Source organism: Pristiophorus japonicus, chromosome 22 (assembly GCF_044704955.1).
Source record: "Pristiophorus japonicus isolate sPriJap1 chromosome 22, sPriJap1.hap1, whole genome shotgun sequence".
Lineage (NCBI taxonomy): Eukaryota > Metazoa > Chordata > Chondrichthyes > Pristiophoridae > Pristiophorus > Pristiophorus japonicus.
In genome coordinates this window covers 1,588,586-1,611,594 of record NC_091998.1, presented here as the reverse complement: position 1 = coordinate 1,611,594, position 23,009 = coordinate 1,588,586, and the positions used below count along the sequence as shown (strand labels likewise).

Genomic DNA, 23,009 nt, shown 5'->3' with positions numbered 1-23,009 from the left:
ATAGCGCTTTGTGTGAAAATAAATTCTCCTAACCTCCCCTTTATCCTTTCAATATTAATACTGAGTTGATGTCTCCTGTTGCTGATTCACAGACCAGTGGAAATAATATTTGACTTATTACTCTCGAAACCATTTCAGAAATGCAGAGACTGTCCAGACACTTTCAGATCGAGGAGTACTCCAGCGGAAATGCCATTTACTGAGTGAGGAAATCACCGCAGAAACCCACCACCACTCACTGTGCTGGAGTCTCTGCTGGGAGTCTTGACCCCCATGACCTTCTGACTGAAGGCCAGCACTGAGCCGAGGCTGAGCACTAGCCATTGTGTCAGTCGCTGCAATATCCTGCAATACAACTCCAAACTCTACATTACATTGATATTCAGCTTAAGCAGAGATGAACGTAGTATTGACTGGCACTCACCATAGAGAGCCTTGGGTTTCAATTTAGCCGCTAAATAATTACCGCTCCATCTAATACCCCTCATTCACAAATGCAATACCTGGTCTTCTTATCTCTATTGTTCCAATAAAAAAGACTATTGATTGCTTCACAAATTGCTACATTTAGAGACCCAGTTCATCGAAGCAGGAGTTAATTTAGCTGGGGAAGACAATGTAAAACACAATTACAGAAGAAGCTGTCCTTCCTACAATGCAATTAAGCTGCTGCTAATGTTCCTCTCTCCTGCTACAAGGCCGTGTTTCTCAGTGACTCAGCACAGTGGCCTTTACACTGCTTTCAGCACATAGTTAAATTACAATATTCAATCCAAACGCACCCCGCTAATTCATCCAGTATTTAGTCTCTTATCTTAGAGATATTAATGTCTAATTAACAGGACTATTAAACCTAAAACATGGCTCTCCAGCCAATTAAATAAACTTTAATTGTGAATATATTAGTTTGTCTGGCTCCTGTCCATCTCCCGAAATTAACATTTTCAGTAGAAAGCAGTTTTCATGACGGGTTTGTCACCCAAAACATTAACTTGACTTTTCTCTTCAGATGTTGACGATCTGTCAGCAGCACTTTTCTCTCCTTTCAGATTTCCAACATTTGCAATGTTTGCCTTTTATCTTTCTCTCTCTCAAAATATTGATTCCTCTCTCTCTCTCAATATGTTTATACCTCTCTCTCGCTCAATATATTTATACCTCTCTCTCTTTCGCTCAATATATTGATCCCTCTCTTGCTTCATGAAAAGGTTTTGAAAGCATCACACTTCAGAAATCAAACTACAAATTGTTAAAAACATAAGATAAAAAAGCCTGTTATTTCAAAGCAGGAAACTATAGACCGCTTAGTCTAACACCTGTTGTTGGGAAAGTGCTGGAGTCCATTATCAAGGAAGCAGTAGAGGGACATTTGGAAAAGCATAATTCAAATCAAGCAGAATCAACATAGTTTTATGAAAGGGAAATCATGTTTATCAAATCTGCTGGAATTCTTTGAGGAAGCAACGAGCAGGGTGAATAAGGGGGAACCAGTGGATGTGGTGTATTTGGATTTCCAGAAGGCATTCGATAAGGTGCCACATAAAAGGTTACTGCACAAGATAAAAGTTCACGGGGTTGGGGTAATATATTAGCATGGATAGAGGATTGGCTAACTAACAGACAGCAGAGAATTGGGATAAATAGGTCATTTTCCAGTTGGCAAACAGTAACTAGTGGGGTGCCACAAGGATCGGTGCTGGGACCTCAACTATTTACAATCTATATTAATGATTTGGATGAAGGGACCGATTGTAATGTAGCCAAGTTTGCTGATGATACAAAGATGGGTGGGAAAGTAAATTGTGAGGAGGACACAAAAAATCTGCAAAAGGATATAGACAGACTAAGTGAATGAGCAAAAATTTGGCAGTTGGAATATAATGTGGGAAAATGTGAGGTTATCCACTTTGGCAGAAGAAATAGAAAAGCAAATTATAATTTAAATGGAGAAAAATTGCAAAGTGCTTCAGTACAGAGGGACCTAGGGTCCTTGTGCAAGAAACACAAAAAGTTAGTATGCAGGTACAGCAAGTAATCAGGAAGGCAAATGGAATGTTGGCCTTTATTGCAAGGGGGATAGAATATAAGTGCAGAGAAGTCCTGCTGCAACTGTACAGGGTATTGGTGAGGCCACATCTGGAGTACTGCGTACAGTTTTGGTCTCAGTATTTAAGGAAGGATATACTTGCATTGGAGGCTGTTCAGAGAAGGTTCACTAGGTTGATTCCAGAGATGAGGGGGTTGACTTATGAAGAAAGGTTGAGTAGGTTGGGCCTATGCGCATTGGAGTTCAGAAGAATGAGAGGTGATCTTATCGAAACATATAAAATAATGAGGGGGCTCGACAAGTCGGATGCAGAGAGGATATTTCCACTCATAGGGGAAACTAAAACTAAGGGACATAGTCTCAGGATAAGGGGCCGCACATTTAAAACTGAGATGAGGAGGGATTTCTTCTCTCAGATGGTTTAAATCTGTGGAATTCTCTGCCCCAGAGAGCTGTGGAGGCTGGGTCATTGAATATATTTAAGGTGGAGATAGACAGATTTTGATCGATAAGGGGATAAAGGGGTAATGGGGAGCGGGCAGGGAAGTGGAGCTGAGTCCATGATCAGATCAGCCATGATCTTATTGAATGGCGGAGCAGGCTCGAGGGGCCAGGTGGCCGACTCCTGCTCCTATTTCTTATGTTTTTATGTTTATTCTAACCTGCAACTGAGAATTTACAAGCAGCCAACTTCCCTTACTAAACAGCCATTAAACTCTGATTGACCTCAGGCTGTGTTTACTTACAGCAAAAAAATTTTTTGTTCCTGATATGTGGGCATCACTGGCAGACCAGCATTTATTTCCCCTCCCTAATTGCCCGCGAGAAGGTGGTGAACCGTGCAGTCTCTGTAGTTTGGCACTGAGGGCTCGCTGGGCCATTTCAGCAGGTAGTTAAAACTCAACCACATTGCTGTGGCTCTGGAATCACACATAGGCCCAGACCGGGTAAGGACGGTAGATTTTCTTCCCTTAAGGACATTAGTAAACCAGATGGATTTTTAATGATAATCTGGTCGTTTCATTACCATCACTAATACAGGATTTTAATTCCAGATTTAGTTAATTAACAGAATTTAAATTCCCCAGTTGCTGTGGTGGGATTTGAACTCATGTCTCTGAATCATTACTCCAGGCCTCTGCATTACTAGTCCAGTAACATAATCACTGTGCTACCATACCCTTTAGTGCTGTAGCCTTTCAGGGATGGGACATATTAAACACAGTTGCACTGTAACAACAGAGTAATACATCGTGTTACACGTTATAATACTTCTCCCATTCATATCATCCAACTTGCCCACAGGAGGATATATTTTATCTAAATGTCTTATATCCATACACACATCTGGTCTACAAAATCTTACTTCCTATTGTCATGATTTCAGCATGTTTTTGTGTCAACTTGTCCCATTATAAATTCCTATATCCACATTTATAATGGAAACTGCTTATGTAAACCTGTCACACTGTAATAATACCATCCCACCAGTGGTGGTGCTGTAGCATTTTAGTTTTGTGTCTTCCAACTCCTCCGCCTCTACTGCAGAGAAACATTTGCTTCAACTAGCTTAATTTCTGGTTCCCAAATTGCCATAAATTTTGCTATTAAACTATAAATAAGATTAAAATATAATAAGGCGAGACTGTATGACTTTGTAATGGGGAATGAATTATCCCCACACACTAACTCTACTTCACCTTAAGATTGTATTTGTTCTTGATTCCTCATTCAAAGCCATGGGAGATTACTGAATCACACAGTAAAAAAAAAACAAAGCCACGGTTCTAATCTGTAACTTGAATTGCAATTAAACTCTGATTAACTTCACCCAGTGATTACTTAACAGCAATTTGCCTTTCTGCCCCAAGAGGGACACAGCTTCACCTCGATGGTGCAACACTCGTGTTATAAAATGATGCAACATTGAGCATACAATAAACAAAGCCATAGAACATGCTGGTGTTTCTAGGTCATATTAAATCTTGTCTATAGCACATACTTCCTGACGAGAACATGCTTACTTCTAATACTTTCTTCCTCACAATTTGGTGAAGATACCCTCTTGTTTTAAAACAGCGGATCCTCTGATTCATGGTAAGCAACATCAAGAGAGATCCACCAGTATTTATAACAAGGCAAGTTATTTCCTGCTAACAGAGACTCACATCTCAGATACAAGATCTATTGAGGAAAAGGAAAGATGCTAGCCGAGACATTAATAGCACTTTATGATTGGAGGTGGGGGTTAGTGGAAGGAGTGTACTATAGTATTCCTCCTTATAGTAGTACTGTGGGAGGGAAATATTGCACGATGGAATTTTACACGCACTCTGGATGGAGCAGGATTGATGAGCCAGATGCCTTTTCCTTGTTACAGACTTTATGTTCTTAGCTCTGCTGTGCAGCTCCCACGGTATCACATCAGGTTGGAGTTGGATGTCACACTATGATTTCACTTTGTGTGAATCAGGGCTCCATGACACTCAGATCCCAACTGTGTTGATTCGATGTACTGCGACAGTGAAAGGTTTCTATATTTTATTTAACACATTGAAATGGAGGCAAAAAGGTGATTACTGGATGGGAGATCATGGAGGTGGTTCAAAATGCTTCATAAAACAGCTATTCCAAGATCAGATCAGAGGTGCTCTGCACATGTTACGGACAGTGAAGTTTGCAGAGTTCACAAAGGCATAAATCCTGCATGAAATTTTCATTCTAATGCTATAACAATGGTTTTCAAATGTTCCCAAACAAACAGCAAGCAAAAGCCACCAGTTGGAAAATCCTTTTGGGGAACTGAAGTGATGAGAATCTCCCAGGTTCAGTTGCTTTTTTAAAATTCATTCCAGTATGTGGGCGTCGCTGGCAAGGCCGGCATTTATTGCCCATCCCTAATTGCCCCTTGAGAAGGTGGTGGTGAGCCACCTTCTTGAACCGCTGCAGTCCGTGTGGTGAAGGTGCTCCCACAGTGCTGTTAGGGAGGGAATTCCAGGATTGTGACCCAGCGACAATGAAGGAACGGCCAATATATTTCCAAGTCTGGATGGTGTGTGACTGGGAGGGGAACGTGGAGGTGGTGGTGTTCCCATGGGCCTGCTGCCCTTGTCCTTCTAGGTGGTAGAGGTCGCGGGTTTGGGAGGTGCTGCTGAAGAAGCCTTGGTGAGTTGCTGCAGTGCATCTTGTAGATGGTACACACTGCAGCCACGGTGCGCCGGTGGTGGAGGGAGTGAATGTTGAAGGTGGTGGATGGGGAGCCAATCAAGCGGCTGCTTTGTCCTGGATGGTGTCGAGCTTCTCGAGTGTTGTTGGAGCTGCACTCATCCAGGCAAGTGGAGAGTATTCCATCACACTCCTGACTTTTGCCTTGTAGATGGTGGAAAGGCTTTGGGGAGTCAGGAGGTGAGACACTCGCCGCAGAATACCCAGCCTCTGACCTGCTCTTGTTGCTACAGTGGCTGCTCCAGTTAAGTTTCTGGTCAATGGTGACCCCAGGATGTTGATGGTGGGGGATTCAGTGGTGGTAATGCCGTTGAATATCAAGGGGAGGTGGTTAGACTCTCGCTTGTTGGAGATGGTCATTGCCTGGCACTTAGGATCATAGACATTTACAGCACGGAAGGAGGCCATTTTGGCCCATTGTGTCCGCGCCGGCCGACCAAGAGCTACCCAGCCTAATTCCACTTTCCAGCTCTTGGTCCATAGCCATGTAGGTTACGGCACTTCAGGTGCACATCCAAGTACTTTTTAAATGTGGTGAGGGTTTCTGCCTCTACCACCCTTTCAGGCCGTGAGTTCCAGACCCCCACCACCCTCTTGGTGAAGATCTCCTCATATCCCCTCTAAATCTCCCCCAAATTACTTAAATCTATGCCCCTGGTTATTGACCCCTCTGCCAAGAAAAAATGGTCCTTCCTATACACCCTATCCAGGCCCCACAAATTTTATACACCTCAATCAGGTCTCCCCTCAGCCTCCTCTGTTCCAAAGAAGACAGACCCAGTATCTCCAATCTTTCCTCATAGCCAAAATTCTCCAGTCCAGGCAACATTCTTGTAAATCTCCTCTGCACCCTCTCCAGCGCAATCACATCTTTCCTGTAATGTGGTGACCAGTACTGCACACAGTACTCCAGCTGTGGCCTAACTAGTGTTTTATACAGTTCAAGAATAACCTCCGTGCTCTTGTATTCCATGCCTCGACTTATAAAGGCAAGCATTCCATATGCATTCTTAACCACCTTATCTACCTGGCCTGCTACCTTCAGAGATCTGTGGACCTACACTCCCAGGTCCCTCTGTTCCTCTACACTTTTCAGTGTTGTACCATTTAATGTGTATTCCTTTACCGTGTTAGACCTCCCCAAATTCATTACCTCACAATTCTCGGGATTGAATTCCATTTGCCATGTTCTGCCCACGTGACCAGTACATTGATATCTTCCTGCAGTCCGCAACTTTCTTCTTCATTATCAACCACACGGCCGATTTTAGTGTCATCTGCAAACTTCTTAATCATATCCCCAACATTTAAGTCCCACGTCATTGATGTATACCACAAAAGCAAGGGACACAGCACTGAGCCCTGTGGAACCACACTGGAAACAGCCTTCCTGTCATAAAAACACCCATAAACCATTACCCTTTGCTTCCTGCCTCTGAGCCAATTTTGGATCCAACTTGCCACTTTGCCCTGGATCCCATGGGCTATTACTTTCGTGACCAGTCTGCCATGTGGAACCTTATCAAAAGCTTTGCTAAAATCCATATACACTACATCGTACACACTGCCCTCATCGACCCTCCTGGTTACGTCCTCGAAAAATTCAATGAAGGTAGTTAGACACGATCTTCCCTTGACCAATCCATGCTGACTGTCCTTGATTAATCCATGTCTTTCCAAATGAAGATTTATCCTGTCCCTCAAGATCTTTTCCAATAATTTTCCCACCACCGAGGTTAGGCTGACTGGCACCACACCTGAGCCAAAGAGGATTGGAAACTGATGGTCAAAGCCTCTGCTATTTTCACTGTTACTTCGCTTAACAGCCTGGGATGCATATCATCCGAGCCTGGGGATTTATCCACTTTCAAAGCTGCTAATCCCCATGATACTTCATGTCTCACTATGTTTATCTCATCTAATGTTTCACACTCCTCCTCCCTCATTGCAAAGTCTGCATTGCCCCCTCTCTTTTGTGAAAACATATGCAAAGTATTCATTAAGAATCCTACCCATGCCTTCTGCCTCCACACACAGATTTCCTTTATGGTCTCTTATAGGCCCCACTCTTTCTCTAGTTATCCTCTTGCTCTTAATGTATTTATAAAACATCTTTGGGTTTTTGTGATTTTACTTGCCAACATTCTTTCATGCTCTCTCTTTGCTTTCCTGATATCTTTTTTAATTGCACCCCTGCACTTCTTATACTCCTCTAGAGTTTCTGCAGTGTCGAGTTCCCGGTATCTGTCATAAGCTTCCCTTTTTTTCTTTATCTTACCCTGTATGTCCCTTGACATCCAGGGGGCTCTAGGTTTGTTCGCCCCAACCTTTTTTATTTGAGGGAACATACTTGTTCTGAACCCTGAGGATCACCTCCTTGAATGCCTCCCACTGCTCTGACACTGATTTACCATCAAGTAGCTGTTTCCAGTCACTTTGGCCAAATCACATCTTAGCTCAGCAAAATTGGCTTTACCCCAATTGAGAACTTTTATTCCTGGTCCCCCTTTGTCTGTTTCCATAACTACCCTAAATCTTACTGAATTATGATCACTAGCACCAACATGCTCTCCCACTGATACCCCTTTCACCTGCCCAGCTTTATTCCCCAAAACCAAGTCCAGAACTGCCCCCCTCCCTTGTTGGTCTTGTTACATACTGGCTAAAGAAGTTCTCCTGAAAGCATTTTAGGAACTCTGCACCCTCTGTACCATTCACACTACCGTTTTCCCAGTTAATATTTGGGTAATTGAAATCCCCACTATTACAGCTCCAAAGGTTTTGCACTGCACAGCAATTTGCCCACATGTTTGTTCTTCTATCTCCCTCTGACTGCTTGGGGATCTTGTGTGACACAAGTGTTACTTGTCACTTATCAGCCCAAGCCGGACTGTTGTCCAGGTCTTGCTGCATGCGGGCACGGACTGCTTCATTTCCTGAGGAGTTGCGAATGGAACTGAACACTGTGCAATCATCATCTCTCAATATATTGATGCCTCTCTCTCTCTTAATATATTTATACCTCTCTCTCTCTCAAACATCCCCACTTCTGACCTTATGATGGAGAGAAGGTCATTGAAGAAGCAGCTGAAGATGGTTGGGCCTAGGACACTGCCCTGTGGAACTCCTGCAGCGATGTCCTGGGACTGTGATGATTGACCTCCATCAACCACAGCCATCTTCCTTTGTGCTGGTTATGACTCCAGCCAGTGGAGAGTTTCCCCTTGATTCCCATTGATTCAGTTTTACTAGAGCTCCCTGATGCTGCCTTGATGTCAAGGGCAGTCACTCGCACCTCACCTCTGAAATTCAGCTCTTTTGTCCATGTTTGGACCAAGGCTGTAATGGGGTCTGGAGCCGACTGGTCCTGGCAGAACCCAAACTGAACATCGGTCAGCAGGTTATTGGTGAGTAAGTGTCGCTTGATAGCACTGTCGACGACACCTTCCATCACTTTGCTGATGATTAAGAGTAGATTGATGGGGCTGTAATTGGCTGGATTGGATTTGTCCTGCTTTTTGTGGATAGGACATACCTGGGCAGTTTTCCACATTGTCAGGTAGATGCCAGCATTACAGCTGTACTGGAACACCTTGGCTAGAGGCACAGCGAGTTCTGGAGCACAAGTCTTCAGCACAATACACGGAATGTTGTGGCCCCATCGCCTTTGCTGTATCCAATGTGCTCAGCCATTTCTTGATATCACGTGGAGTGAATCAAATTGGCTGAAGACTGGATTCTGTGATGGTGGGGACCTCAGGAGGAGGCCGATATAGATCATCCACTCGGCATTTCTGGCTGAAGATGGTTGCACATACTTCAGCCTTGTCTTTTGCACTCACGTGCTAGGCTCTGCCATCATTGATGATGGGATGTTCATGGAGACTCCTCCCGTTAGTTGTTTAATTGTCCACCACCATTCACAACTGCAGGACTGCAGAGCTTTGATCTGATCCGTTGGTTGTGGGATCACTTAGCTCTGTCTATAGCATGCTGCTTCCGCTGTTTAGCATGCATGTAGTCCTGTGTTGCAGCTTCCCCAGGGTGGCACCTCATTTTTAGGTACGCCTGGTGCTGCACTGGCATGCTCTTCTACACTCCTCATTGAACCAGGGTTGGTCCCCTGATTTGATAGTATGCCGGGATATGCCGGGCCATGAGGTTATAGATTTTGGTGGAATACAATTCTGCTGCTGCTGATGGCCCACAGTGCCTCATGGATGTCAAGTTTTGAGCTGCTAGATCTATTGACACCTATAGTGTAATGTATATACATAAGGTCTGCCCATCAACAGGGGGCACTACCGTCAGAGGTCCTAGGTACACTCATGCTGGGCTCAGTATATAACCTGAACTTAACCTTTGTATCTTCACTTCTGGAAGCCGTTAAAGACTGAGCAGGTTACACCTGGTCACTGGCTCACAGTACGGAGTTCATTGTGTCATTTCATACACCACATATAGCACCAGTCAGTGTTCCCAGAAGCAAAGGGGAGAAACTGGGAGACAAAACCTCATGTTGATCGACAGCAGAAGATAGAAAATCAGACACCTGTGATTATTCTGGCTCATTCATTTCTCAAAGAAGTTCTCAATGGATTCTCTGAAGGGGCATTGAGCCTAAATTGGCAATTGTCCAAATGATCAAAATTCAGAATATAGACAGCATCCTCACAAACCCACTCTACTATCCTCAGATATTCAAACAGATTTATTAATACAATGTAAATTTTGGGTTGCTGTTACCTTTGGGAGAAGACATCGCTGCCCAAACTATATCAGTATTCCTTTGTTCCAGAGATATTTCTGAAATCTGAAGAACTTCCACTGATCAAACAGAATTTTCTGCAAAGAACATTCTTTACAAACACACAGTGATGATTTCAATTTGTGGTTAACCCTCACAGAATGTCTGAAGTGAGCACATCATAGCCCGAGGCTAATTCTGGCACCAACAGAAACTATTGACTTGGCATTCAAACCATCTATTACCGGGAGCAAATTCAAAACCACTCCACCCCCAATCACAGAGATATCCTGTCCCTTCCATATGAGAAAACAAGCAATGATTTGAATACCAAAATTCAAAGTCTGAATAACCCATTGTGGGCATGAAGATATTGGGAAAAAATAACTCTTAGCTCTGGCCACGCAGTGAAAGGACATACCGAGGGAAATAGATAGGCTCTTTCTATAAATGCTTTTCTTTGGGACCCATGAAAAAGCTTATTCTAGTGAGGGGTATGTTGTAGAAAGATGCTTTCAATGAGTTCTCTGTTAATTAATGATTTAAACAATGCATCATGCCAATGGTTTATATTTGAAGGTTTCATGGTAAGCTTTGTCAGGTACACCAAAGAGAACATAAAATGATATTCCACTGTTTGCTGTGGGTAACAAAATCATAGACCCATTTAGAAAGAATAAGTTTATGATATTGTTACAGAGAGCAGACATAGCAAACGGGTTCTTCATAAATACTGAACCTGTGGAATGGAGCACCTGGGAGACAGTGCTAGTGGAAAGTGTTGGCAAATTCCAGGGGGAGCTGGATACATTTGGCCAAAAATAAATGATTGAGGGGTAGAAGGGATGGATCAACTGCTTGAACTACAATATATTTCCCAACCCTGTACATTTACAGCTCTCGTTTTACAGTTTATACCCAACCCACTTCAAGAAGACTTCAGAATACTTGCAGACTGGGCAGTTAAGCAGAAATTGAACTTTAACATCAATAAATGTGAGATGATGCACTTTGGTCGGAAAAATAAAAACATCATCTACACCTTTAAACCTAAGAAACTGCATGGTGTAGAAGAGCAAACGGATACAGGTGAACAAGTCATTAAAAACAGCATACGAAAGCAAAATACTGCGGATATTAGCATCCGAAATAAAAACAGAAAATGCTGGAAATCTCAGCAGGTCAGGCAGCATCTGTGGAGAGAAACATCGACCCAAAACATTAACTCTGTTTCTCTCCACTGATGCTGCCTGACTCACTGAGATTGCCACCATTTTCTGTTTTAATTAAAAACAGCATCGTAGGTTAGCAAAGCAATTAACAATGCTAACGAAGCACTAGAATTTATTCCTAGGGGTATAGAATTCAAAAGTAGTGAAGTTATGATAAACTTGTATAGTGCCCTGGCAAGGCCGCACGGAGTACTGTGCACAGTTGTGGTCTCCATAGAATAAAATCACGAGTGGTTGAGGAAAATAGCAAGACACCTAGAGAAGTACACGAGCGAAAAGGGAATAGAAAGATATGCTGGAAGGCTGAGATGGAATGGGAGGAGGCTTGTGTGGATCATAAACACTGGCACATGCGAGTTGGGAATGGCCAGTTTCTGTGCTGTACATTCGATGTAATTCCACCCAATTTATTTTTGACTCCTGATAGAGATCCAGTTACCACAGGCACACTGGCCAAGCTGAGAAAACCTATTTGAGAGTGATATTTAGCTGGGTTTGTGAAACACACAATGGTTCTGCAGACACTGTGGATAGTGCAGCTCTCTGCGCAATATAAGGGTTGAATGTCCGCAGGGGATCTCCTGCTTGCTTGCCATAACTTTGGCGAGGGAGCCACAGAAACCCTGGAAAACTGTAAACGGCACTTACGCCATTTTCTGGGGTATCGTGGTTCTTCTGCTAATGTTGCCATAGGCTGCCGTGTTGTGATACCAAAGGTGATGCAATTGCCAATTTCCTGTAAAGGACGTCAGTAATTTCACAAATCTGCTGCCTGCCTGGTCTACGGAGATGGCCCATAGCTACCTGAAATCAATATGTGCCATAAAAGCCACTGAGAGCAGTGCAGACAGATGCATTAATCCATCTTTGGTTAAGTGAGCTCTTCGTATGCATATGGCTTGTGCTGCCTGTAAATTCAGTGGCGGGGGAGAATACCTGGTTAGCTGTATAATCCTGGAACAGTGCCCAACTCTCCTGAGCTCCATCCTGTACTCCACCTCTATGATAATGACCGAGAGTAGGATGCCCATAGGGAAAGCCACACCTGCTCCTGAAATGTCCTGACTGCAGGGAAGGGACAAATACTTCTGGTTTACTCACTCTGCAACTGCTTGACAGCAGGAAGCTATACACCCATTGGCTGCCAATGACTCTCGCACCCATTGTGTACTGGGAAAGATATGGACCAGTAGGAGAGCACCATCAGTTTTGGGTCAGTATGAGGGCACAGTAAGATTTGGGGTTGTTTCAAGCTGATGTGTCATATTATAAATCATTCCATAATTAAGGTTTATTATTAATTAAATATTCAGCAATGCCAAACATTTATAGTCTGATTATTAGTTCTATATTTACAGATAGGCTATAATATTATTAATTCATTATTATAGTTGGTTATAACAGCTTTTTGGGGTATTAAACAAGTCTTAATTATTTATTTAAGTGCTATTACAGTGTTTGAAGTGTAAATTATTAATAGTTTTAATATTGCAGTTTTCTTAAACATTGAATCCTGGACCACAGCAACAGTTTACTATAGAGCAGTACTGATGTCTACTGAGATCACTCCTTCACATGCTCTGAAATGGTCAGAGACCCAGCTGTGTCTGCGGTTCTGCACTGGGTGTGGCTTCAGACCTTCATGTTGACTTGTCAGATTCAGCATTGGCAGCTGGAGATATTGGAAAAAGGGGTGAAGTGTACTTGGGAGAGTAATCTGTACCAGGTGTCGGGGATAGAACCGTACTGGGGAGAGGGCGAACTGGTGAACTACACAGAGGTGTTTAATCATACCCGGGGGAGGGAGGTTAGAATCATTACTGGGGGGGGGGGAGAGGTTAGTACCATTACTGGGGGGGGGGGAGGTTAGTACCATTACGGGGGAGGGGGGGTGAGGTTTGAACCATACTGAGGGGGGGTGTGGGGGAGGAGATTTGAACCATACTGAGGGGGGTGGGGGGTGGGGGAGAAGGTTTGAGCCATTACTGGGGGGGGTGGGAAGGAGGTTTGAACCATGCTAGCGGAGGGCGACGGGAGGTTTGAACCACATACTCCAGAAATGTTGTGAAAAGCATTAATGCCACCATTAAGAGTGGAAAAAGGAATTTCAGGTGAACACATTTGTTTAGTAGTATCGGCCAGCATGATTTGATCCCAAGAATTTAGAGTTCTCCATACCATCCTAAGACATCACCTTTTCACAATATTGTAGTCACCTTAATTTTGAGAAGCCATGCAGAGCCAGCCCAGCTGACTCTGGTCTCACAAACCCATCGGTCAGAAGTGGATCACTCAACACTTTCAGCAAACCTGAAGAATGTTTTCAGTGTTGATTGTGATGTCTGCAGAATGAAACCTCCCATCCCAATGTACTGGCTCACAAATAGCTGACACTTCCTATTTGTCACCTTTTTCTGCCTAATTTAGTTTAAGAGTCATGATTCCCTCAGTGGCTCATTTAGCACATGGGATTGTATTCACTGGAGTTCAGAAGAATGAGAGGGGACCTCATAGAAACGTTTAAAATTCTGATGGGTTTAGACAGGTTAGATGCAGGAAGAATGTTCCCAATGTTGGGGAAGTCCAGAACCAGGGGACACAGTCTAAGGATAAGGGGTAAGCCATTTAGGACCGAGATGAGGAGAAACTTCTTCACCCAGAGAGTAGTGAACCTGTGGAATTCTCTACCACAGAAAGTTGTTGATGCCAATTCACTAAATATACTCAAAAAGGAGTTAGATGTAGTCCTTACTACTAGGGGGATCAAGGGGTATGGCGAGAAAGCAGGAATGGGTACTGAGATTGCATGTTCAGCCATGAACTCATTGAATGGCGGTGCAGGCTCAAAGGGCCGAATGGCCTACTCCTGCACCTATTTTCTATGTTTCTATGTTTCTATGGTACAGATACACATCAATCCAGTAGATCCGAAGTTCCATCCCTGATCTCCAATGAGCTCAATGATCTCATTGGCTAGAGCCCTGTCATTGGCCTCAGCAATTGTGAATCAGGGAGGGGGAAAGTATCAGCCAGCTGTACAGAGTCTCGGTCAGACCCAGCCTGGAGTAACTGCATTCAGTTCTGGGCCCACCCGTCTGGAGAGGGGGCAGCGCAGATTCACCAGAATAATACCGGGGCTCGGAGGGGTAAATTATGAGGATAGGTTGCATAAATTTGGCTTGTATTCTCTTGAGTATAGAAGGTTGAGTGGTGATCTAACTGAGGTGTTTAAGATAATTCTCGGGTTTGATAGGGTTGATAGAAAGAAATTATTTCTTTGGGTGGGGGAATCAAGAACAAGGGGGGCACAATCTTAAAACTAGAGCTCGGCCATTCAGGAGGGAAATCAGGAAGTTGTGGAAATCTGGAATTGTGGATTCTAGGGCATTCGGAGCTTTCAAGACTGAGATCGATCGATTTGCAAGGTAAAGGTATCCAGGGAGAAGGAGCTACGGCAGGATAAGGTTTACATGTAATTTCAAAGTGTCCCACACTTCAAATACTAGGGGAGAGCAGCAGTTTTAATACTATGGGTGAAGTATTGCATTCTGACAGACCAATTTACTATCTGATTATTCCTGTTACATGTTAATGTGACAGTAACAATCTCCATAATACCAAAAACACAGTAAATCTGAACTTTAAAGAAAGATAATAGTACTCAGGATAAATTCTATGTAAGAAGACACTGTCACTCCCTTGTGTTGTGCTGGGTATATTAAGGCTATCGACCTACAGTTTTCCTTGCAAAAGACAAGTATCACTGAATGTAAAAGCTTAATGATTGCCTGCCTGGTACTGGGCATGTCCAAGCAATATTCAGCAGCTGCTTAATCACTTTTTTATGTGACATTAAATAATGCAGCATCCAGAATGCAGTAAGAATCCTGCAGGAATATCATCCTCCTCACTGCCACTGAATCCATTACCACCAAACCAACATTGTGTGATGGAAATAATATTGTAATCACCACAACCCAGCAAACAGTGGGTGAGATCCAAGGCATTAATAGGAAGCTATTGTTGGGACACAGTCAACAACAATATCCTAAAATTATAACACCTTTCACAAAAAAAATCCCTCGGTGCCTTACAGGAAGAGCGGGGGATACTGAGCAGGAAGTAGGGGAGTCGTTAGAGGAAGTGAAAGAGGGAGGCTTTTGAAGAGGGAGAGAAAACTAGCAAGGGATGGACTTGGGAAAGAGTTTGGGAATGCAGAGATGTAACAACTTCAGCCTCTGACACCAATAGTGGAGGGATGAGTAAGTGAGACAGTGAGTGAATGAGTGACAGAGAGCAGAGATCTTCGTTAGGACTTCGGGCCGAAGAAGATTGTAGAAGAAGATGGAACAACGTCCTGGAGGGATTTATAGACAAGGGTGAAGCTTTTAAGTATGATGCATGAGAAGATTAAGAGCTAGAGGAGGCCAGGGTAATGGGTGTTTATAGAATAGGATATGGGCTGCAGTGTTCTGGATGAGTGGGATACAGCTGTGAAAGCCATTGAAGGACTTGGGCCTTTGGGTGATGAAGGTGTGAATGAGATCTTTAGCTGTGGAGCGGGTGAGGTCAGGACATAACAGGACATATTCTGAAGATGAAAGCAGGTTGTCTTGACAAAGGATCAGATACATGGTTTGAAGTTCTGTTCTGGGTCAAACAGGATACCAAGCCAACGAAGTTTAACATGCAAGTTTACAAATATGATGGGCATTTTTAAAGTAGAAATTATATTTTTGATTGAATTTTATTCTTCAGCTAGTTGAGGAGTGTCAGTGTGGAGAACATGCATGCTTTTCCAGTAATGTCACCCACTGTTAGCATAAACTCCTCCCAGCTGAGATAAAGGATGGGTTTGAGTTTGGTGAAACTCTTTCTTTAAACCACCCATAAAATGCAACTCAACATCAACATCACAACAACTTTACTGTACGAGTGTGACATTTCATTCCTCACACCGTCTATCATAATGGAGGCTCGGAGGGAGATTGTAAACTTTATACCAGTTGGGATTCAATTGTGTGCGATTTTGTGGTGTGAACCTATACCTGCTAAAAACTGAAGTAAGACTTCTCCAAACTTATTTCACTGAGGGATCTTGCAACTCTGAATGAGCTGCAGAATTTCAGATACAAAGTAACACCCAGGAGTCCCTGTTTGTGACCGGACTTTGCAGCTCTGCACAGATGTCTGTGTATATACTTTATAGAAACATTTTCATCTGCATCTTTCCCAGCTGGGACAGTCCCAGACTCCTTCATTTATCGGAGTTCTCTCAGCTCACTGCCTGAGTGAGCAGAATGTTTCCTGACCACCTGAACTGATGATATCTGCAGTTTGCCTCCCATGATGCCACTACACTGCCACACTCTCCTCTCCACTGGGTAAAACTTTTGTTTTTTAAATGTTTTTCTTGCTTTTCCATAATCTGTCTATGGCCCCCACACTGTCAATGGCTAAACGAGCAGGTGGACAGAATCGGCAGCAATACTGCTCTCAAGCTTGTCACTGAAAATGTTTGGCACAACAGATGAGGGTAGATTCACTCACCCTCCACCCTTCTCTGTGGAGAAGCTGATGAGCTCAATGCACCACTCGTAACATAAATAATATTTAGAACTCAGAGAATCAAGGGCATCATCCTCCAATTAACCAGGCATGGGCAGACCTATCTGCACCTCGCAGCCTGCTCACAGTACAGGGGCAAACACCACTCGTAACATAAATAATATTCAGAACTCAGAGAATCAAGGGCATCATCCTCCAATTAACCAGGCATGGGCAGACCTATCTGCACCTCGCAGCCTGCTCACAGTACAGGGGCAAACACCGTTCAGGTTCAATGTCACAACTTGCACTTCAGCTGACCTGGATTAGATGCATTCATTCCTTAGTTATTGCACACATGAACCAACAGTCATGTGATACACATGGAAGGCAATACAAAGCTGCTGGAAAAAGTGTGCAAATCGTTGAGAAAATTAAAGCCTCTTGGATCCTTTAATGATCACATGCAACCTAAATTTTCCAAATCAGTAAAATTCTAATAAAAAGGATTAGTGCAAATTTATTCCGATACCTCTTCTGTAAATAAAGTGGAACTATTGGTTATTTATGATCTATATGAGTTCCTTTGGTCAGAGGTGCGACATGGAAATGTCCATCAAGACAAATGAAGAAGAACTAGCCGTGAGATGTCACCACAAACTTGGGCGCTCTTCAATCATTACTTGCTCATGAATCCCACCCCTTCTGATTGAAAATCCCACTCCTTCCCCTCTCACTCAGGTCACTCCACTTTACTCACTCTGATTAAGAAGTAAGTTACTCATTCTATTTCTTTAATTAAAATATTATTAAATAGTTTCTAAAAATTATAATGTTATCAAATATGGCATGTCCAAATGTTACTATTAATGAGCATCATGCGAGAGCAGGAGGTGAAATTGAGGAGTTAACATTACAGATAGTGAACTTCTCGTGATACTGTTGACTTGGATGCACCTCTCCAGACTGTAACCACAATCCTACCTTTCTACGAAGATGTGTGTCAGCAAGCAATGTTTCAAGATATGTTTCTCGTATCTACAAAGGTCAGTTATCACCTTTGCAATGTAACTATCCGAACTGAGTGAGTAAAAGGGCCTGTTCCTAAAGTTTTATATTAAATGTCTCGAGCAATGGGCTTGTCTGTCACACAGCAATAGCCATACACTATAGATCATGTTTCAATTCAGATAAACCTCACATTGAAATCAACACCATCAACATCCTCATTGTTCAAATGTATTGATCTGATTTCCTCACCAAGCCCATGATGTAAGATTGGTGCTAAGGTCCAGCTTCTTGTCACAGTGTATTGCTGCCATTTCTGACACAATGCAACGCGTGTGCTGAGTCAGTTTTAAATAAAACTAATTCTCACTTCACTGATAAGTAGATACAATAGAGATATTGTTTGAAATTAAAGCATGATTGCAGCATAATGAGGCTAAGTTACAAAGCAACAGGCAAGTTCAGGACTAATGTCAGGAAGCACTTCCTCATACTGAGGGATTCATACCTGGACTGAGCTCCGAGCAAATTCCTGGAGGTAGAAACTCTGGAATAATTGAGGATGGAGTTAAATACCACAATAGAGGAACAGTAGGAATGATGAGCCAAATGGGCCCAATGGTCTCTCTCTTATCTTTGAAATATTAAGTTGGCAATTTTTTCAGGGATGAGCTGTCTTGTACAATAAACATACATACATAGAATAAAGTAGGTCCAATATGGCCAGAGCTTGCCTGCCAGCTTACTGTTCCCCCTGCAACTGTCCTTAAAAACCCATGAAACCCGTCACTGCCCGAACAATGCAGATCTCCACACTTTGCAAGTTCACTAATGACCAGATTTTTTATACAAGAACTTTTTGTTATGGAGCTACAGTCCAGACTGAGCTCGTTCTGTGAACTCAGACACCACCACAACTTCTTCCTGAATGAAAATAACACGATAACTAAATGTGCTCCACATGATGGAGTTAAATTCAGTCACAGCACAGCACTAAACAGCATCGCAATATTTACCAAACTTTCAGAAAAAGTGCATCGTATCAAATCCAGCAAGGTAACTGCACTCAAAATACTTTAACAGGTGATAAATACCCATGGTATGTTGCATAAAAAGAATCCATTTATTGAAAATCTACCATTTGTGTCAGGTTTTGGGATGTAGTTCCCCTCAGTGCTCACTTCGAAGTTCCTGTACATTGCCCTGGGGAGCCACTGGGCCGAGCTGTGCCCCCTCCCACTGCCCCCTCCCCCCACCCCCAGGACACCTCCCCCCAACCCTCCCCTCTGCCCCCTTCCACTCCCCCCCTCTCCCCAGTGCCCCCTACCACCGCCCCTCCCACCACCCCCATGCTCCCCAGCCCCCACCTCCTGGACACCTCCCCCTAACCCTCCTCTCTGCCCCCCCCCCCAGTGCCCCCTACCACCGCCCCCTGCCCCCACCCCAGTGCTCCTCACCCCGGGTCCCCCACCACTCCCCCTATAGGGCTCAAGGGCCAAGTTTGGAACAGTGACAGCATCATTGAGTGGAAATGTCTGAAAACATAAAGCAAGATTCTGCATCCCCTCCCCATCAGTGAACACACACACAGCGCTCTCTCGATCATTCCTTATCAAACAGCGCCGACCGCCGGTTCCCCACAAGCACCAAGCAGCTGTTTGGGGAATGTTTGAGTGAAGAGAGAGCTCTGGGTGGGACAGTGTGGGAGCGGGGTTGGGTGCCCCGGGACACACGGTGACACCAGCTCTGCCTGTTCCAGCTTGCACGTCATTCTTTAATCCACTTACCTTCCTGCACCGTCTGAAAAGGATTGTTTGCCTCCACGAATTTGATGGAAAAGGTTATTTTCTCGCTTTGTAAAATGTCGTCATTGAGACTGAGGTCGGACACGGCCAGGTGGAAAACTTCATCGTCCTTCGCTGCACTCTGCTCAAAGATTGCACCTGGGGGGAGAGAGAGAGGGGGGGAGAGCTGAAGGGGGAGATTTGGGCAGTTCCACCTTTATTACATTTGTTCTGGGCTTCAGTGAAACATGTGGAGTGCGAGGGAGGCGGTGGGGACCTGAAACACTGACTCGGAACTAGTTCAGCACCGGGAGCTGTCCACCGGCTGTGTGTGTGTGTACCCCGGGAGGAGGGTCCTGTGTGTGTGTGTCCCGGGGGGGGAGGGTCCTGTGTGTGCCCGGGGGGGGAGGGTCCTGTGTTTTCCCCCGGGGGGAGAGGGTCCTGTGTGTGTGCAGCGGGGGGGGGGAGGGTCGTGTGTTTTCCCCCGGGGGGAGAGGGTCCTGTGTGTGTCCCGGGGGGAGAGGGTCCTGTGTGTGTGCCCGGGGGGAGAGGGTCCTGTGTGTGCCCGGGGGGGAGGGTCCGGTGTGTGCCCGGGGGGAGGGTCCTGTGTATGCCCGGGGGGAGGGTCCTGTGTGTGTGTGTGCCCCGGGGGAGGGGGTCCAGCAGCAGCTCTCCACCCAACCTCCTCCCACTGAAATTCACAGCAAACAACTTGATATTGTCAAAACAACCATTAGAGAGCAAGGTGAAGATATTGTGTTGGGTGTTGGGACTGATGCAGTTTGAGGAAAGGAATCAGATTGAATGCAATGCCGCGGCCCCAAGGGCCAGATTATTATTTAGAAATGATCAGAAACAAAAATTTGAGTGGGAGGGGCGGGACCCAGCGGTTTGTGGCCAATTCCACCTACAGCACATGATCATTTCCCAGAAACTATAATGAACAAATAAAATACCTGCCCCAGTGCTTCAACTTTTGATTAAAATGAATGAGGAAAATAGTTACAGACCAGAGCAGCCAGTATGTATAACCGTGTACAGCCGTGTCCGGTGCATTATAACCTGTATAGCGGGGTTGTGTACACTGTAACCTGTATAGCGGGGTTGTGTACACTATAACCTGTATAGCGGGGTTGTGTACACTGTAACCTGTATAGCGGGGTTGTGTACACTGTAACCTGTATAGCGGGGTTGTGTACACTATGACCTGTATAGCGGGGTTGTGTACACTATAACCTGTATAGCGGGGTTGTGTACACTGTAACCTGTATAGCGGGGTTGTGTACACTATGACCTGTATAGCGGGGTTGTGTACAGTCCGGGCCTGTACATTACACGATACAAAAAGGCACCAGATTTGTAACTAGGGATTGGGGAAGTGCTAAAACGAGCCATTTATACAACTGCAAAGTTATTCAGCGAGTGACTGGATAAGTGACAGTCAGAGAGGGGCTCTGTGTTTATACATTATTGCACTCTCGGAATCTTCATGTTGGGACTGTGATTGAGAACGGGCCGGGGCCGGGGCCGGGTCCCCGGGACCCTCTGTCTCTGAGCCGGATGTGTGTTTCGGGATGTTTGCTGTCTGTGCTTCCATTGAAACACTCAGCCTTCATTCAAGTAAAACATTATATTCTCAGGCTCGCTGTATCTGTTGGCTGGTGTACCAGGTGTCACTTAGTATTTAAAAAAACTCTCTTTTAGTGTAAAATAGAAATAACGACGTGTTTTATAGCCCCGGCTGCAGTTTATTGGGGAGAGGTCGCTCGGTCCCGAATCTGTTCCAGGCGGCAGTTGTGTAAAATGGGGAATCCAGCACAGACATCCCCCAGCCCCCGCTCCACATCCCCCTGTCTGCAGCCCCCCTCCCCATCCACCAGCCCAGGGCCCAGACTGCCCCCATGTACAATGTATGGTCCCCCACTTCCCCGGCTCCAGGCCAGAGCCCCAACCAGGCTGAGGAACGCAGCGATCGCGGTTCAGGGGACCACAAACTCACATCCCAGTGCACAACTCGTCGCGGTTATACATTGCCCGCCTCCCCAAGTCTGGGGGTCTCACAGCCACCCTTCCGCCTCCCCAAGGCCCCTGACTGTGGGCAGGACTGAGTGTCCCTGCCCTGAGGCTGCAGTTGAAATGACAGCTCCGGGAATGGCCAGCCCGGAGCGGTTTGATCTCACGCTCCCGAAATCAGCCAAACTCCCCGTAAACCCCGGGCACAGGGCTGCCTGCTACAGCCCGCTCCGGCTCAGCCCGCCTGGGGACTCGTCTCCGCGCAGGGCCACGAACAGGCTGGGGACCAGGAGCCGCATGGGCCGGGGAGAAGGGGTGGAGGGGATTCGTACTGCGGGGGAGGGGGATTGGGGGAGGGGGATATGGGGCAGGCGTGGGGGGAATATGGCGGGGGATCAGTTAAACTTTGCTGTAGTGATTCCCTTCCCCTCCTTCCCTCCCCCTCCTCCTCCCTCCCTCCTCCTCCTCCATCTCCCCTCCCCCGAGCCCCCCTCCCTCCCTCCTCCCCCCGAGCCCCCTCCCTTTCCCCTCTCCCCTCCCTCTCCCCCTCCCCCCTCCCTCCCCCTCCCCCCCGAGCCCCCCTCTCCCTCCCTCTCCCCCCCCGAGCCCTCCCTCCCCTCACTCTCCCCCCTACCCCCCTCTCTCTCCCCCCGAGCCCCCCGAGCCCCCCTCCCTCTCCCCCTCTCCCCCTCCCTCTCCCCCTCCCTCCCCCTCCCCCCCGAGCCCCCCTCTCCCTCCCTCTCCCCCCTCCCCTCACTCTCCCCCTACCCCCTCCTCTCTCCCCCGAGCCCCCCTCCCCTCCCTCTCCCTCCCTCTCCCCCCCGAGCCCCGCTCCCTCCCCTCTCCCCCTCTCCCTCCCCTCTCCCTCCCTCTCCCCCCTCCCCTCCCTCTCCCCCTCCCCTCCCTCTCCCCCCCCCCGAGCCCCCCCTGTGGGTCAGTTAGACGCAGCCCCGAGCCCAGGAGTCGGGGGTTGGAGGCAGAAAGTTAGTTGGGTTTTTACCTGGGGTTCGGGGGGTCGCTGCTCCGATTGCTGGGCGGGGGGAGGGGTGGGTGTCGACGGCACGCCGGCTGCAGGGGGAGCTCGCTGCCCCCCCCCCCCGCCCCCCGCCCTTGCCCCTGGAGCTGCGGCTGCGGCTGGGAGCGCCCCCGGATCCCCCCGGTTACAGACCCTGTCCGGCAGCTCCCGGCGCGGCGCCCCCTCCCCCGGACCCCCACCGCACACACGGACATTGCTCTCTGCCGGCCGGTCCTTACCGATGTGGATGATGGAATCTGCTCGCGTTAAATCGCCGCCAAAAATCCAAGACAAGGAGGCTAAGAAACAGAGAGCCGGAACTTCCATGTTTTCCTTTGCGCATCAGCCAGCTTTGCTGGGCGGCCGGCTCCAGGCAAGTGGTGGCCCAGAC

At 46.1% G+C, this 23,009-nt stretch overlaps 1 protein-coding gene across 1 annotated transcript in view; it reads right to left on the bottom strand.

Annotated features, from left to right (window-relative positions):
* LOC139235156 (glutamate receptor ionotropic, delta-1-like) overlaps positions 1 to 22,945 on the bottom strand; it is a 765,307-nt gene extending 742,362 nt beyond the window's left edge. The window contains exons 1-2 of the mRNA XM_070866376.1: positions 22,858 to 22,945; positions 19,594 to 19,749 (exon numbers count right to left, since the gene is read on the bottom strand). Of these exons, the coding sequence (XP_070722477.1) occupies positions 19,594 to 19,749; positions 22,858 to 22,945 (244 nt within the window). The remainder of the gene's footprint in view (positions 1 to 19,593; positions 19,750 to 22,857) is intronic.
* Positions 22,946 to 23,009: the final 64 nt, after the last annotated feature.